Consider the following 17,695-nt stretch of genomic DNA (forward strand, 5'->3'; position numbering starts at 1 on the left):
CAAGCTGCTCATACCCATTCTGCAAGTATTGATGCTGAAACTTTACTGTTTGACTAACCTTAGAGTTCATTTTTTCTCAATTGAAACATGTCAACTGCTAGTTAAGCAGCTTTCATTCAAAGTCAGCAAGATATAACCAAAATGTTAATAGTGGTTTTCCCCAGTGGTAGTTGGATTACAAATGGTTGTTTCCGTTTTTTGTAATTGTCTTTGTTTCCCAAAATTTCTACACACACACACACACACACACACACACAATTAAAACTTGCCTTTGCTTCAGCTATGTATCATGATATCACTTTATCTAATCTTATGCAGCCTCTTTTGGAGAGTTTGAGAGTAGAATTCATCACTCTCTCTTGGTGGTCATGCTGCCTTAGATGTAGAAAGTCCCATCCATCTGCCCCTGGTGGGACCAGGTTCTGTGCTGCCCTCCAGTGGCTATAGGCTGTATAGCACTGAGCAAGTGACGTTCTTACATTATTTGCTGGCCAGTGCAGAACATTGACTCCCACTAACATTTTTAGGAATGTACTTTGTAATTGTCCTTGAATTAGGCAGCACTTGCTCCCAAATACCAGAGTTACTCACACTTGTCTGCCTTCCAATGCAGCTTGAACCTTCCACATTAGAAATTGAGAAGTTTTTATAAGAGCTATACACAAATGAGACATTAAGAATAGGAAAATAATTATAGACAACAATATTGTATTAACATCACACTTACTAAGAGACTGGATCTTAATTATTCCCACCACAAAAAAAAATCATAATTATGTAAAGTGATAGGAGTGCTAACACTACAATGAGGATCATATTGTAATATTGCAATATAGAAATGTAGCAAATCAACATGTTGTACACCTTAAATTTATATACAATGTTATATGTCAACTATATTTCAGTAAAAAAAAAATGAGAAAATATACAGTGAAGAGTTCATGAGCATAAAATAGAACTTGGATGAGCAGGTTTAGTCTGAATCCTGAGTAAGCTTATAGGCTTTGTTTGTAATTTTTCTGTTTAGGGTTTTATTTTGCTGTTGTGTTTTTGTTTTGCTTTTTGTTTTTTTTTTGTTTTTTTTACCACATTGTGGAAGGGCATGGTTTGGGAATGGAAAAGGTACATAGGCGGCAGTGGTCTTTATCCTGGAACCAGAACAGTAAGACCTTCCTGTTGAAATCATCTGCCTCTTTTACTATCTGACATGGATAATCGTAGCAGGGAGGGACATTGCTGAGACAAGAGGAGAGGCATTTTCCCATTTGGAACCCTGCTGGGCATTAGGCAGGCAGGCTGGCAGGCAGAACCCATCAAGGCAAAGTAAGTGACCACTGAAGCAAAAGTACGTGCTAATTTTCCAGTCAACGAGATGTTAACCTTCTTAAATTTATAATTCTTTGACATCCATTTTAACATTTGATCCATCCAGTTAATAATAATAAAAAACCCCTCCATTTATTAAGTCATTCTTTGTTATACTGTCAAAATGTCACATTGTAATTATCTTAAAATCACTTTTGACCAAAGCTTGTAAAAAGTCACCTTTATGTCTGAGATTATTGATCAATGTAATTTTAAGGTTTTTTTTTTTTTTTTTTTTTGGTACGCGGGCCTCTCACTGTTGTGGCCTCTCCCATTGCGGAGCACAGGCTCCGGACGTGCAGGCTCAGCGGCCATGGCTCATGGGCCTAGCCGCTCCGCGGCATGTGGGATCTTCCTGGACCGGGGCATGAACTCATGTCCCCTGCATTGGTAGGCAGACTCTTAACCACTGCACCACCAGGAAAGCCCAATTTTAAGGTTTTTGCTTCTTTTTTTTTTTTTAATTTTTATGTATTTTTGGCTGCGTTGGGTCTTCGTTGCTATGCGCGGGCTTTCTCTAGTTGCAGCGAGCTGGGGCTACTCTTCATTGTGGCGCATGGGCTTCTCATTGCGGTGGCTTCTCTTGTTGCAGAGCATGGGCTCTAGGTGTGCGGGCTTCAGCAGTTGTGGCTCGCAGGCTCAGTAGTTGTGGCACATGGGCTCAGTTGCTCCATGGCTTGTGGGATCTTCCTGGACCAGGGCTTGAACCCATGTCCCCTGCATTGGTAGGCAGACTCTTAACCACTGTGCCACCTGGGAAGTCCCAGGTTTTTGCTTCTTAATAATTAAAAGCCACTTCATTATGCAGTATTCTTGCTGTCATGATGTTATTTGAGAATTAAGCAAGCAAGTATCTATTCCTCTAATAGTCTTTAAGTGTTAAATCTTTTTCTGTCCATAACTAGAATTTTAAGGCAACCTAAAGGTTGTACTTTTAAGTTGGTAAACAGACTCTTATTTCTCCAGGACTATTATAGTGACTTCCTTACTAGTTTCCCTGGTTCTCTACCACTGTTAGGTGAATATTTTTAAAGCCCAGCTTTGCTGCTCAGTGTCTTCTTATCACATGTAGGATAAAATTCAAATACCATTAATTTAGCACTTAAGACTCGCTGGAGTCCATCTGTAGCTTTATTTATTTCACTTCCAGTTTATGCGTATTTGCTATTAGCACACTGTTTTCTGATTATGCCCACTAATTCACCAAGTTAAGGAAGTTGAAAGCATTATGTTGTCTCTAGCAGTGCCTCTTGCTGTCCAATTTCATACTGATCCTTAGGCCACAAATAGAAAATGGATGTTTCGTCTTACACTAGTTCATTTCTTTCTGGGTCTATTGCATATTTTTTCTGCCAAATCCTTTGGGGATTAAATTCCTTGGCAAATCAGGCACCAGCTAGTCTAGTTTAGCTTTTTTTCTTTTTCTTGGATGCATTGGGTCTTCATTGCTGCACGCAGGCTTTCTCTAGTTGCAGCGAGCAGGGGCTACTCTTTGTTGCTGTGCGTGGGCTTCTCATTCTGGTGGCTTCTCTTGTTCTGGAGCACGGGCTCTAGATGTGCGGTCTTCAGTAGTTGCAGCATGCGGCCTCAGTAGTTGTGGCACACAGGCCCTAGAGTGCGCTGGCTTCAGTATTTGCGGCACGTGGGCTTCAGTAGTTGTGGTGCATGGGCTCAGTATTTGTGACGCGCAGCCTCAGTAGTTGTGGCGCATGTGGGATCTTCCCAGACCAGGGATCGAACCTGTGTGCCCTACATTAGCAGGTGGATTCTTAACCACTGCGCCAACAGGGAAGTCCCTGGTTTAGCTTTATTAACATTGAATGTGCACCTAAATTGGACCTAGTAGGATATATTTCCCCTTTGTAGGGCTTGATAATATTGATTTAAAAAATTCTTAAAAAGTTATTGTTATTTTGCTGATAGGATGGGCCAAATGTGTTCTCTGGTAATTTTAATTTGTTACTTCTTAATTACAACTGAGCGTGTTTTTACACGTTTATTGGCCATTTGTGTTTCTTTCATAAATTGACTGATAATCTTAGCCCATTTATCTTTTTGATGGTCCTTTTGTAACTGTTCTTTATATATTCTGAATATTAATAATTTGTCTCATATATGTCACCAATATCTTTCTTCCTCTTTGCCTTAAAAATTAATGGTGTTTTCAACATCTAGATGCTTCCTTGCCTAGGCAGCTTCAAAATCTGGCAAATGTCTTGGTTGTATGTTTGATGCTGATGCGGGCCTTTATACAATTAGACAGTATCTCCTAAGCACTACAAGGCCATGGGAGATGTTACTCTTTTTAGCTCAATCCCCAGCTTCCTATGCCACCCCTGTACTCAGTAAATATCCTCTGGGGAAAACTTCCTGTGTGTTTCAGGGTCCCTTTCAGTCCACCATTCCAGCCCAGGTACTATAAATAGCTTCACTGATTTCTCTTTCCCTCTGCCTATGCAGGTGTAATCCTTGGCCCTAAATCTGCACAAGTTACAGGTTTAATTTCTAAAAGGAATATTGCATAGGAAACCTAGCGGAAAAATAAATGCCAGTGAGTGAGCTTTTGCTTACTTAGGAATGGTCCTTTCCTTTCTGGAATTAATGTGACTTTAAAAAAAAGTCATTTTTTTTCCTAGTCATCACAGCAGAAGCAGTAGATTTCTGCTACCTACTATATCCTGCTTGGAAGTGGAAATCTTTTCGTAGATCCTCTTTTGGGTTTTCTGTGAACGCAGTAAGATTGTCTGCAAATAATGACATTTTAATTCTTTACCAGTGTGTGTGTGTGTGTGTGTGTGTGTATTTATTTCTTTTTCTTATTACACTAAGAACTCCAGTACAGTGTTATGTAGAAGTGATGGCAAGCATTTTAATTTCTTTCTTGATATCAGCAGGATAGCTTTTAGTGTTTTACTGTCAAGTTGTTTGGTATTTGTTTATTTAGATACCCTTTATTAAATTAAGGAAGTTCCCTTCTATCCCTAGTTTGACAAAATTTTAAAGTGTGAGTAGATGTTGATTTTACCAGATGTTTTTCTGTTTCTTTTGAGAAGTAGTAGAACCTTTCTTTTTCATTCTGTTAATGTCATGAATTACACTGATTGATTTTCAAGCATTAAACTGAAGTGCTAGGCTAAATCCAGCTTGTGATGTATTATCTTCTGTACACAGTGCTCAATTCACTTTAATACTTTCTTTTCAAGTTTTGCATCTTATGTTCTTGATTGAGACTAACATGTATTTTTCTTTTCTCATCATTTCCTTGTCAGATTTGGCAGAAAGATTATGTTGACCTCATATTTGGGAAATGTCCCCTCTTTTTGTTTTCTCTGAATGGTTGTATAAATAGCATTATTGGCTCCTTAAATGTTTGGTAGAATTTGCTGGTAAAGTTTTCTAGGAATGGAGTTTTCTTTGTGAGAAGGCTTTGGATTATGGGTTCAGTTTCCTTAATTTTAGGACCAGTTATATTTTCTAGTGTTGGTTTGGTGAGTTGTGGTTTTGTGACAATTTTTGCATTTTATCAAAATCTCCATACCATCATTAAGTTATTGATAATATTCTCTTATTATCTGAGTTGCAGACTCCCGCTATATTCCTGAAATTGTGTTTTTTCTCTTTTTTTTTTTCTGGGTTGGTCTCTCCAGGGCTTTATTGATTTTATTATATTAGTCTTTGCAAAGAACCAGATTTTGGCTTTTTTTGTATTGTATGTTTATTTTCCACTTCATTAATTTCCACTTTTATCTTTTTCATTCACTCCTTTCTTCTTTGTTTTTCTTTTATGATTTTTTTTAGATTAATACTTTTTTGTTTTTTAGCCTTTTCCCCCTAACATATACATTTTAATGTTATAAATTTCATTCTAAGCATTGCTTTGGCTGCACGCTGCAAGTTCTGATATGTATTTTTCATTATCATTCAGTTCAAAATATTTTCCGGTTTCCCTTTGTAATTTCATCTTTGATCCATGGCGTGTAGAAGTTACTTTATTCTCATTATGAGTTGAATCGTTTGAAAGTTGTTGAGACTTTTTTTGTGATTCATCATATGTTTGTTTTTTATATGATATATATACCTGCAAAAAATGTGTATGTTGCAGCTTTGGGATAGTGAATAATATATCTGTCAAATAATTCTGGTTTCTTAGTTGTGTTGTTCAAATTCTCTATATTTTATTGATTTTATTTGTTATATCAGTTGCTATAAGAGGTGTGATAATAATCTCCCACCATGATTATAGATATTCCTTGTAGTTCTGTCATTTTTTACTTTATGTATTTTTAGGTTTTTATTTGACACATAGAAATTCAAAATTGTTACATCTGCGTGGGGAATTGAACTTTTTATTAGTATGAAGGGACCTTCTTGATCTGTAGTAATGCTTTTTGCCTTAATGTGTACATATTTACTATTAATATAGCTATATGAGATTTTGTTTGATTAGTTTTATATAGAATATTTTTTCCCATCCTTTTAATTTTAAAGTTTTTGCATCCTTATGTTTAGATGTATATTTTATAAGTAGTATATAGTTAGATTTTACTTTTGCACCTTTGTCAAAAATCACTTCTACATGTATATGTGGGTCTGTTTCTGGACTCTCTTCCATTGATCTATTTGTCTATCGTCTGTGTTTATGCCATTATCACACTGTCTAGATTCCTGTAGGTTTACAGTAAGTGTTGAAGTCCACTAGTGTAGGTCCTCTAATTTTGTTTATTGGGTATATTGGTCTGTAATTTTTTTATAATGTCTTTGTCTGGTTTTTGTATAAGGGTAATGCTGGCCTCACAGAATGAGTTGGGATGTAATTCCTTCTCTTCAATTTTCAAAAAAAGTTTGTGTGGAAATGGAATTATTTCTTCCTTAAATATTTGGTAGAATTAGCCAATGAAGCTCTCAGTGGAAAGAGCTTAGAAATATGTATTTTTGAAAGAGAAAAACAGATCATGAATTTTTGCTAGTAGTTTCAATTCAAACTAAATATTACAGGGTTTTTACTTAATTCCCTCAATTTTATATTTGTATCTTTTTTCCTTATGCTGAAATCTTGATTCTTAATAGCACTAGCGTGATTACTCGTGTGCTTTATCTATAATTTGTGCGTGTTTAGTTAAAAATAACAATTACAGTATTAAAATTTTTTAATCTAATTTTGTTTTCCTATAAAACATTTCCTTGGTCCCAAGTCAAAACTGTAAAACCAAGGTATAGTCAGGGAGATATGAATTCCATTCCTGACTTCTCCTTCCATTCTCTTCCATTGATGTTGTTTTTTGGAGGAGGTAGCATCGTAAAGATATAGATAGATAGATAGGTAGATAGATACACACACACACACGTATATATACGTATATATATTCCTACTTATTTTCCAAGTTTCTTCTCCATATTTCTTTCACATTCTCTGCACCTGGCTTTTTCCACTTAACACAGTGTATCTTGGAGATTGCTCCTTAGCAGCACAAAGAGATCGTTTTCATTCCTTTATATAACAGCCTAGTGCTTCATTGTATGGGTGTACCATACTTCATTTAACCAGTCTCCTACTGATGGATATTTGGGGGAAATAGGAACTTCTAAAAAGACATTTTCCACATTCCAGACCACAGCATTGTAGCATTGGCTAGTATTATAGAACTATTTAACCTAATTTTAACAGCATTTTTATTAAAACCTTTTCCATTTATATATCACTGCAAAAATTCATTTTACAGTATGCTAGGTTTCAGTGTGTAGTGTTCTGGTGACTGAATGAGTTTTTTAGTTAGGAAGGTAAAGTTCCGTACTTCTTACTATTTCTTTGGGCTGATTTTCTACTAAGTAGTTTAAGCCTAAGCCTTTGTGGCCTTTGCCTTATAAGAGGTGCCTCTGTTTATCTTAAAAGACTTCTACTTGCTTATACAACCACTCTTACCCCTGAATTTCTAGTACCAGTTTAATCTAATTAATTCCTTGATCAGGTAATAGAACCACCATTTTTACAACAACTCAAAGACACGTTTTCTCATTAATTTATCAGGTTGAAAAAGGGCTTATGGCTGATATATCCACTAGTGTTCTGCTTCAAAAAGTATTAACTCCTAAACCAAACAGATTAATGTCTATTTAAATACTTGTATATTAAGGTATCTTAATATTATTTCAGATTTCTGTGATTTGGTGAATAAAATATTCTCCTCGATCTCATGTATGACCAGTGGTTCTGTCTCTTTGCTCATATCTGTCTTCTGTTTAAAGAATTTTAATAGTCAAGTATATTTCCCCTTTATAAATCCTCCATGGAGTTCAACAAAGTGTTATGTGATCTTAATTACATAGTCTTTTCTCCAAACCCCCTTCTGAGAACCCATATTCCATCCTTAACTTCTAATACACCGTTTTAGTATTCTTTGATTTCTTATCTTAGGAAAAAATGCAACCTTGACTTATCGAAATAGTATAAGTATTTTTAGCTCTTCCTAGGCAGTGTGTAGACCTTAGAATACTTAGAATCATTAACCTTCTGCTTACATCCCCTCCCCCAGTTTATATGTTGTTGTTGTTATTATGTATTTTAATTTGTGTCAGACTCCATAAGGCATAATTATTGTTGTTGTTTTGTATAGTCAGTATTCATTTAGATTTTTAAAAATCTTTTTTGAGGTATAGCTAACCTAGAATTAACTGTAAAATGTACAAATTAAGTTTGACCTATGTATACACCTGTGAAACTGTCAGCACACACATATATATATACCCTCTGGTACAGTTGTTTCTACCATCTAATCTCCTAGAAAATTAAGATGGTTAACAGAGTTTATTGCAGTTCTGTTTGTTTTGTTTTTGTTTTGTAACTACTAGGAATGGAGGTAGGGCTAGAGAATTTTCATGTGTGTGTGTTTGTTTTTTTTTGGCCACCGTTTTAGAATTCTGCCCTCATTTTAAAACTCAGTTTAAAAAATTCTTTTTTTCATCTGTTTTAAGCTACTTGTGCTCTCTCAGGTCCCCTTCACTCTAAAAATGTAGAGTATCTTTTATCATTCTCATACATGTGACTAGCATGCCATACGAGCTTTACCAATGTCTAGAAACCATTGATTTCTCCTATTTGCTACCTCTTGGAAATAACAGCAGAAAAATTTAAAGGCTTTTCCATTCTGATTGAGTCAGTATCTTAGTAATTGTCATTCCTAAAAGTGAGATCAGCATACATTTTTACTTAGTTTCTTATTTTGAGGCTATAAATCCTAATTTTAATGATTTGTGTGAGAGTATACCCATAGGTCATAATAAAGGGATTTTTTTTTAGTGTATACTGCTGAGTTTTGCTCTTAATTGTATTAGCTTACACAAAATTTGCATATGTGGGATTATAAATTCTTCTACTAGCAAAGAATCTAGTATTAGATTTTAGCCTTTAAGAGTGATTTTAATTTACATTTAATTCCCTTTTATTAAATACTGTAAGAGATCCTCACAACATAAAGTGATTTGAATGACTGTTTTCAAAATTGGAATTTTGTACATTCCAATTTTTTTCTAGACTGTATCTATAATAATACTGACATTTATTTAGAGTTTACTCTGTCATGCATTTGTATTGTCTCATTTAGTCCTTAAAACAACTCTATGTAGTAGAAATTATTATCCCTACAGATGAGAAACTAAGGCCTGGAGAGTTGATGCACCTTACAAGTTCACACATACAGTAAATAGCTTTGGGATTTAAACCAGGTAATATATGTCTGGAGCCTGGCCTCTTAACCAGTATAAACTCTTTTTTTCTCTAATACTGGAAAAGAATTATATGAACCAAAATGTTCTCCCTAAATAACTGTAAGATTTTTGACTGTTGGGCTAATGGGCCCACTCAGACTAAGTTTGAGGGTGACGTTACTTTTTTTTTTTCATTCTTTTAGCTGATATAGCCCAGAGATATAGGATAAGCAAATACCCAACCCTCAAATTGTTTCGTAATGGGATGATGATGAAGAGAGAATACAGGGGTCAGCGATCAGTGAAAGCACTTGCAGATTACATCAGGCAACAAAAAAGTGACCCCATTCAAGAACTTCATGACTTAGCAGAAGTCACCACTCTTGACGTAAGTCATTAACTTTTGCTGTATCAAATGAAGCCTGCCTGATTAATGTAAACAAATTCTTATGCAATCAAAGAATCTGGCATTTTCTTATACTTCATTGCAGTGGATTTTATATATATATATATATACACACACACACACATACTTAACAAGTTGAATTTTTCTTGAATTAATTCTCAAGGGAAATGCTAATATTTTACTGAACCTTTGGATAAAATGTATATAGCAATACAGTAAAGTTGTACTAATTTGAATTAATTGAGGGTAAAGGGTAGCCTGAATTATGAAGAAATAGAAGTTAATGTCAGGCATACACAAAGTTTCCATAGTTTGCTTAGTGGAGACCCTTATGTAGAAGTGTGAGAGACCCACGGTGGAGTCTCTACCAACAGTCACACATTACGAATTGATGTATTATTTTAACACATCTTAGAATTAGTCATCTTATTTAGGAAGGACTGTCACTGAGTAAACAGTTATGTATTTCTTGAAATTTTAAAATAAAATGTTGGAAGGAAATTATTAGATTAGATGATAGTTAAGACTGTTTTCAACCTAATGTAATCTTTAATAGTTTTGGACTAGGTGTTAAAAGCCAATTATGCATTTATAGTCATACTTCATTTGGAGATAATTGAACAGCAGCTGGGTAAATGCAATAACATTATTCTTAAAGAACTATATATGTTTATAAAGTAATTACATACTTTATTTTACAGCGCAGCAAAAGAAATATCATTGGATATTTTGAGCAGAAGGATTCAGAAAACTATAGAGTTTTTGAAAGAGTAGCAAATATTTTGCATGATGATTGTGCCTTTCTAGCTGCATTTGGGTAAGTAGGCTGAGAGTGTGTTAGTGGGTCGGGTCAGCTCAGCTGTCGTGTTAAATTCTTGTTGTGTGTGGTCGTTTTCTGAAGATGACCTCTCCAAAGATTATCTCAGTCTTCTTAAAGTCACCAACCAATTTTTACACCTATCTCTGACTCTTTCTAAGAGTTTAAGTCTGTTAATTATTCTTTCTGTACTATATTCTATTTCAAAATGTGGGTGAGAGGAAAAGGTTGGACAGGTTAACTCTCATACTTTTGTTCAGCTCATTTACTAACACTATCCTGTGTCACAAAAAATGCTTATTAACCTGTGGGGTTTCCAAACTGAAACAACACAGTGTTTCTCATTAATGACCATGAACTTCATCATCTTTACTCATCTCTGGCTCTCCACCACCTTTTCTTCTGCCTTCCCTGTCTCAGAGGAACAATGCTCCTTTCCACGGCTAACCTCTTTACTTGTTTCCTTGTAATTGTCCCTTCAAAATCCTCTGGGGCTTTGATCCATCAGTTGTCCTTGCTTTCTCATGTTTTCAACCTGACCCTTTTCATGAACTCTTTCCTTTTCCAAAAACATGATTCTCTTTCCTGATCTGTCCCTTCTGTCTCTTGAGCTATAATCTCATTTCTTTCTTTTCATTCTCAATTTTTTTTCAGAGATTAGTTTTGCTTGGCTACCTTGAATTTCTCATATTTTAACCAGTTAAAATACCTTAACGTCCTGGAAGCTAACTTTTACCTCCATTACCCTAAAGAAACTTCTGTCTACACAGTCACGAAGTGACTTCTTAATTAACAAATCCAGTGGCCTTTTTTCAATCTTAATCCACTTCAATATCTCTGAAGGATGTGACCCTCAACTACCCTGTCCTTTTTCTTTTCTTTTTTTTTTTTTTTGCGGTACGCGGGCCTCTCACTGCTGTGGCCTCTCCTGCCGCAGAGCACAGGCTCTGGACGCGCAGGCTCAGCAGCCATGGCTCACGGACCCAGCCGCTCCGCGGCACGTGGGATCCTCCCGGACCGGGGCACGAACCCACGTCCCCTGCACTGGCAGGCGGATTCAACCGCTGCGCCACCAGGGAAGCCCCTGCCCTGTCCTTTTTCTGCTGTGTCTACACTTTATGTTGAACTCCCTGGTTGATCCTTACCTTTCTGACTTCTCTGGCTTTATCTTGTTTTTTTTTTTTCTTTCTCTTTCAAAATGGAATCATTCTTATGGTTCTGTGTTTGACACTTTCTTCTCATTGGAGGTTATCTTCCCCCATCCTTTGATGTTATACAATATTATTATTCTCTTTTCTTTGGCCTATAACTGGTAGACTCTATTGTGGTACCTATCTTGAGTAGAGCCCAGATTTCTGGCATAGTATGTCCTCTTCATTTTGTGACCTTTTTCCTTGTTTTAAATGCTTCTATAGGTTTTTTATGTGTGTTTTATTGTAAACATTATCAGTGTTTTTTGAAGATTGTTGTAGAGAGTAAATAACGGAAGAACTTCTCCCCCTTGCTTTTTGTAATACTGTTTCCAGCCATGCAGGCCCCTTGCTATTCCTCAAACACTGCAAGCACACTTCTGCAGCAGAGCCTTTGCCCTTACTGTCTCTATCCAGAGTGCTTTGTCCAGATATCATCTCATCAGAAAGATCTTTCCTGATAGCTATATATAAAATAGCACTATCATCATCCAACTTGTCATTCTTTATCCACTTATTTTTCTTCATAGCACCTTTTTTTGTTTGTTTTTAACCACCCAAGATAAAAATATCTAGTTGTTTGTTTTTCCCCACAAAAATGGAAGCTCCATGAGAGGATGTTGTCAGTTTTGTTCACTGCTGTGTACCAAGTGCCAAGAACATAGCTGGTACAAAGGAAGCACATAGCAAACAGTGAATGAATGAATGGAGCATGTTCTTCCTTTCTGTTCCAGTGTCATCAATCTAGCTTAGTACTGCTTGCCCCTGTCTCCTGACTACTGTAGTCAGAACCTGGAGATAAATCAGGGTTCAATTAATCCAAATATAATTTAGAGAGAGGAAAAAGTTACCCATTTTGACTTATAATTTGTTGTAGAATTCACTCACCAAATATTTATTCACCCATTATGTGCCTGTACCAGGCATGGGAAATAGTAAACAAATAAACAAAAAATTAGTTATTTATGGAACTATATTCTAATGATGTGTAGGTTATTTCATTTCATCTATTTTTTTTTAGAAGTTTTGGTTTAAAAAATTAAAAGAGAATTCATGGTTGAGTCTGACTTAAGCAGATAATATGTTTGTGTGACTGGTTTATGTGACTACATCAATGACCTTGATCCTCAGTTACTAGAAACAATCTGGGGTCAAAAACAGCTATTTAGTGCCCAAACTGCCAATCCACAGATAAAATACTGAGTCACAAAAACAGCTAACTAAAATTTCCCTTTAAAAAAATCTGCCTCATATTAAATTTTTCCTTTAAATGTATGCTTTTGTTGGTATTGCATAATCTTTATTTATTTATTTATGACTGTGTTGGGTCTTCGTTGTAGTGCGTGGACTTTCTGTAGTTGCGGTGAGTGGGGACTACTCTTCGTTGTGATGCGCGGGCTTCTCATTGAGGTGGCTTCTCTTGTGGAGCACAGGCTCTAGGCGTGCGGGCTTCAATAGTTGTGGCGCACGGGCTCAGTAGTTGTGGCTCGTGGGCTCTAGAGCACAGACTCAGTACTTGTGGCGTACAGGCTCAGTTGCTCCGTGGCATGTGGGATCTTCCTGGACCAGGGCTCGAACCCGTGTCTCCTGCATTGTCCAGTGGATTCTTAACCATTGCGCCACCAAGGAAGCCAGGTATTGCATAATCTTATAAGTAGAAAAGAAGATGGACAAGTATATATTTCAAGTTGTTACAGTTCATATGTTGCAAAACAGCTAGGGAATTCTGCTTCATTCAGGTATATTGCTGCTATTAGTTTTCTAAAAAATATTATTACTGCTTCTCTCTTTCCATTAGAGCTGTTTCAAAACCAGAAAGATACAGTGGAGACAACATAATCTACAAACCACCAGGGGTAAGTTGCTATTTCTTAGTGTATAATTTTTAATATAATTTAAATACATATATAGTATAATCTGTAGTTTTGTACATGTTAATGTTCATAGAATCATAAAGTTTTAATATACAAAGGAACCTTAGGGCATCATTTTGTGCTAATCTAAACCTTCCAAAGTAAAGATGAGGACACAAGCCTAAAGTCACTCGGGCATTTAGTGGCAGAGCTGGGACTAGAGATCCCCTGATCCCCAGGCCTTTTTCACCTCTCTGTTTTGCCTTTGGCCTGGGACTCAAATTAAAAAAAAGGCTTCAGTGGTCTGTGATCATCACTCCAACTTGAGTGAGACTAGCCAAGCTCCCAAATCTCCTGGGCTATAAGTTCACCTGGTACTTGCCAGATACTAAGGAGTGCTAAGTTGTTTTTAACCCTTGGCTAAGAAGTTAGGTGTGTCTAAACTTAGAAGTAGCTGTTTAGGCCCAGGTGATAGTAGCTACAAAAAAGACAGAAATCACAGTATTGTCACCCCAAATTGACGTAACTGTCTGTCATTGCAATTTTCACACACACACACAAATAGAAATCTATGGATTTTTTTTTAATTCATAGTTTTCACTTTAACTTTTTTTTGTGGTGTTTTGACACACTGAAGTTGTTAACTTTTCTATAGCCATATGAATGAATTTTTTGCTTAGAAAGCTCATTTCCTATTTTGAATTCATATAGGTATTTGCCTGTATTCTCTGCAATTGTATTTCTTTAATAATAGCTTACATAGTGTGACCATCTCTGGATTATCAGAATCTATGTGTCTCTCAGTGTAGCTTTCTTGTTAAGAGCACAGGCTCTGGAATGAGACTGTTTTAATGTCAAATCTGCCACCTTCCTTACCACTTCACACTGGTCAGAATAGCCATCATTAAAAAGTCTGCAAGTAACAAATGCTGGAGAGGGTGTGGAGAAAAGAGAACCCTCCTACACTGTTGGTGGGAATGTAAATTGGTGCAGCCACTATGGAAAACAATATGGAGGTTCCTTAAAAAACAAAAAATAGAGTTGCCGTATGATCCAGCACTCCCACTCCTGGGCATATACCCAGACAAAACCATAATTCAAGAAGATACACACACCCCTGTGTTCATAGCAGCACTATTTACAATAGCCAAGATATGGAAACAACCTAAATGTCCATCAACAGATGAATGGATAAAGATGTGGTACATATATACAATGGAATATTACTCAGCCATAAAAAAGAATAAAATAATGGCATTTGTAGCAACATGGATGGACCTAGAGATTATCATAATAAGGGAAGTTAAGTCAGAAAGAGAAGGACAAATATCATATCACTTATATGTGGAATCTAACATACAGTACAAATCAACATATCTAGAAACAGACTCACAGACATAGAGAACAGACTTGTGGTTGCCAAGGGGGAGAGTGGGTAGGGGAGGGAAGGAATGGGAGTTTTGGATTAGCAGAGGCAAACTATTACTGTATATAGGATGGATAAACAAGGTCCTACTGTATAGCACAGGGAACTATATTCAATATCCATAATGGAAAAGAATATGAAAAAGAATATATATAGATTCTTATACATACATATGTATAACTGAGTCGCTTTGCTCTATAGAAAAAAATAACACAACATTGTAAATCAATTATATTTCAATAAAATAAAAAAAAGAATCTGCTACCTTCCTAGGTGTATAACTCTGGGAAAGTTTATTAGCTTCTCTGCGCTTTAGTTTGTTCATTAGTAAAAACAGCCATGATAATACTGGTACCTGCTTTATGGGGATGTTTTGAGGATTAATTGAGTCAACACATACAAGGTGTTTACAGTGGTAAAACAGTGCTTGGTCACAGTAAGTTGGCTTAGGTAATGTTAGCTATTTACCATCATTTTAGGCACTTCATAGATACAATTTTGAGTGAATGTGGAGACGGATACTGCAGTTAATTAATTTTAGAGATAGCCATGCCTTAGATTTATATAGTATCATGTATTTTTCAAGGCTTTTTCACTGGAAGTCTCCAAATTTTCTTCTAACATTTTTGAAGGGAGAGATAGCTAAATTAAATCATTAGGATAATTCTTCTTTTCACAATGTCTGCCTGCTATTGATGAAGATACTGGTAAACACTTAATTGACGCAAATCCAAGGGAAAGCAGAAGGCTTACACATCACAGGTTGGATAATCAGGTCCCCGATAATCACAGAGTTATCAGCTTATTACCATCTATAGCCCTCTTTCTCAGAAGTTCCATGTTTTTTGTTTCTTTTGTATCCTGTATAGATTTTCTGGGTTCATAGATGGCTTTAATAATGCATTTTTGCTAGCACAGGTTAGACTTGTTTAATTTTTTTCTTTGTTTTTATAACAGCATTCTGCTCCAGATATGGTGTACTTGGGATCTATGACAAATTTTGATGGGACTTACAATTGGATTCAAGATAAATGTGTTCCTCTTGTCCGAGAAATAACATTTGAAAATGGAGAGGTACAGACTTTCTAATGTGTGTTGTTAGTTTTAATTAAGATTTCCGAAAGAGCAAGCTTCTTCCACCCATCTTACTATTTTACCACAGAACTTATCAGTTATAAAAATCATACAGTGAACATAAGTACATATAGCTATTTCCATAATACAGGCCAATGGTTCTCCACCTCTGCTATCCCAGAACCCCACTGTTGTATTTCCTGCAATAGCAGTGGTTCATGACAGCCTTGAAAATGAGTTTGAAAGTGCCTCTCAGGTGATTCTGATCCCACCCTTGGTTGAAGATCCTTGTTTAAGGGGATTGCTTTAGAAGCAATGCTCTGCAGATTTTAGTTACAATTAATTACATACAGTGAATAATCATTTGGTATAAAAAGGTTTTTCTGATTCCTGTCTATCCTAAAAGAATGAAACTGTGTTCTCTTTCCATCGTAAATAATGAAGGCAATTATCAGTTGTCATGTAACTGTCCTCAGTGATCCCATGCGGCTGAAAAAAGGCCCATCCCAAACTCTGAACAACTCCCACAAAAACAAAAGACAAAAACCTAAGAAGCTGGAGGAGCAAGTACAAAGAGCTGTGTCTGTGAGGTGCATCTCTCTGTTCTTTACTGTATTTGAAACATATCTTTCATTTCATTTTGTTCCTTCATTTTCAAAACCCTCAGTCTAAGAATGTAATTTGTAAAAAGCATTAAAAAAAGTTTAAAAAAAACCTTTCTATATGCATACTTACTTCAAAGAATTTTAAGTGCATAGCTCAGGTATTGAATACACAGCTCAAGAAATTATCACAGAGTAAACACACCCATATAAGCCCCACCAAGTCAGAGGCTGGCAATTCTGTAAGAAGTCAGACAGTAAATATTTTAGGTTTTGCAGTTCATATAGTCTCTGTTGCAACTACTCAACTTGGCAGTTGTGGCACAAAAGCAGCCCTAGATAGTACATAAATACGTATGGTTGTATTCCAGTAAAGCTTGCTTGCACGCTTATTGTCTTAATTTCTATCAAATGAACATCCCTTCTACTTTTCTCAGTTCTCAGGGTTTCAGGTATGTTTAGCTGAATTAACTTACATTTTTATTGTATCATTTAGTCCTTAGAGGCTTAGAAAGATCTAGTAACCTGTCACGATTATTCACCTGCTTTGACAGTTCTTACAGGGATACTTTCAAAACAATTGAAAGTTATGGATCTGGAAAATCTTAAACAATTAAACAGGGTCTGTCCGTCCTCCCCCAGCCCTACCTCCTGCCCTACGGTAGTTGGCACATTTAATAATTCTTTAGATTTATTACATGTTGTAACCAACTACCCATAAATCCTTTAAACTATGGGGAAAGATTTGTTAACCTCTGAATCTGGTTGTCTTGCTCTCCCTCTCCTGAATCCTTTAATACCTGCTGGGTAAAGAATATGTTGGTATGGATGTGGACATGGGTACACTTGGAAGCTCTAGCAGCATAAACTACCAGCTACTATGTTAACGTATGTACTGATAAATTAGTTTAGCAAACTAATTCACATAGTTTCGAATTATTAATCTATTACTTGCCTCTTAACAGCTGTTATTTCATCCATATTTGTGTTTTTTTGTTTAAACAAAAAATTTTTTGTTTACTTACGAAATTAGTAATTTTGTTTATTACTAATAAAGTAATATATTTGTTTCTACTTTTAACTTCTTAGCTCTTAAATTTTCTAAAAGGTAACTGCTGAGTCTTCTTGCCCAGTTAGTATTTATTCCGCAACATTTGTGTCTTCATTTATTCAGTCATAGGTTGATTCCATATTGTGTACAAAAATCTGTGAGCAAAGGAGAAGTGAAATAAGATTCTCTGTCTTTAAGGGGTTTTCAATC

The 17,695-nt window shown here is 36.0% G+C and overlaps 1 protein-coding gene across 2 annotated transcripts in view; it reads left to right on the plus strand.

Annotated features, from left to right (window-relative positions):
• ERP44 (endoplasmic reticulum protein 44) overlaps positions 1–17,695 on the plus strand; it is a 91,004-nt gene that overhangs the window by 50,727 nt on the left and 22,582 nt on the right. For both annotated transcript variants that reach the window (XM_082843201.1, XM_082843200.1), the window contains exons 5-8: positions 9,270–9,454; positions 10,174–10,289; positions 13,278–13,335; positions 15,716–15,832. In XM_082843201.1, the coding sequence (XP_082699327.1) occupies positions 9,270–9,454; positions 10,174–10,289; positions 13,278–13,335; positions 15,716–15,832 (476 nt within the window). The remainder of the gene's footprint in view (positions 1–9,269; positions 9,455–10,173; positions 10,290–13,277; positions 13,336–15,715; positions 15,833–17,695) is intronic.

Source organism: Leucopleurus acutus (assembly GCF_964270905.1).
Source record: "Leucopleurus acutus genome assembly, chromosome: 7".
In the NCBI taxonomy this organism is placed as follows: Eukaryota; Metazoa; Chordata; class Mammalia; order Artiodactyla; family Delphinidae; genus Leucopleurus; species Leucopleurus acutus.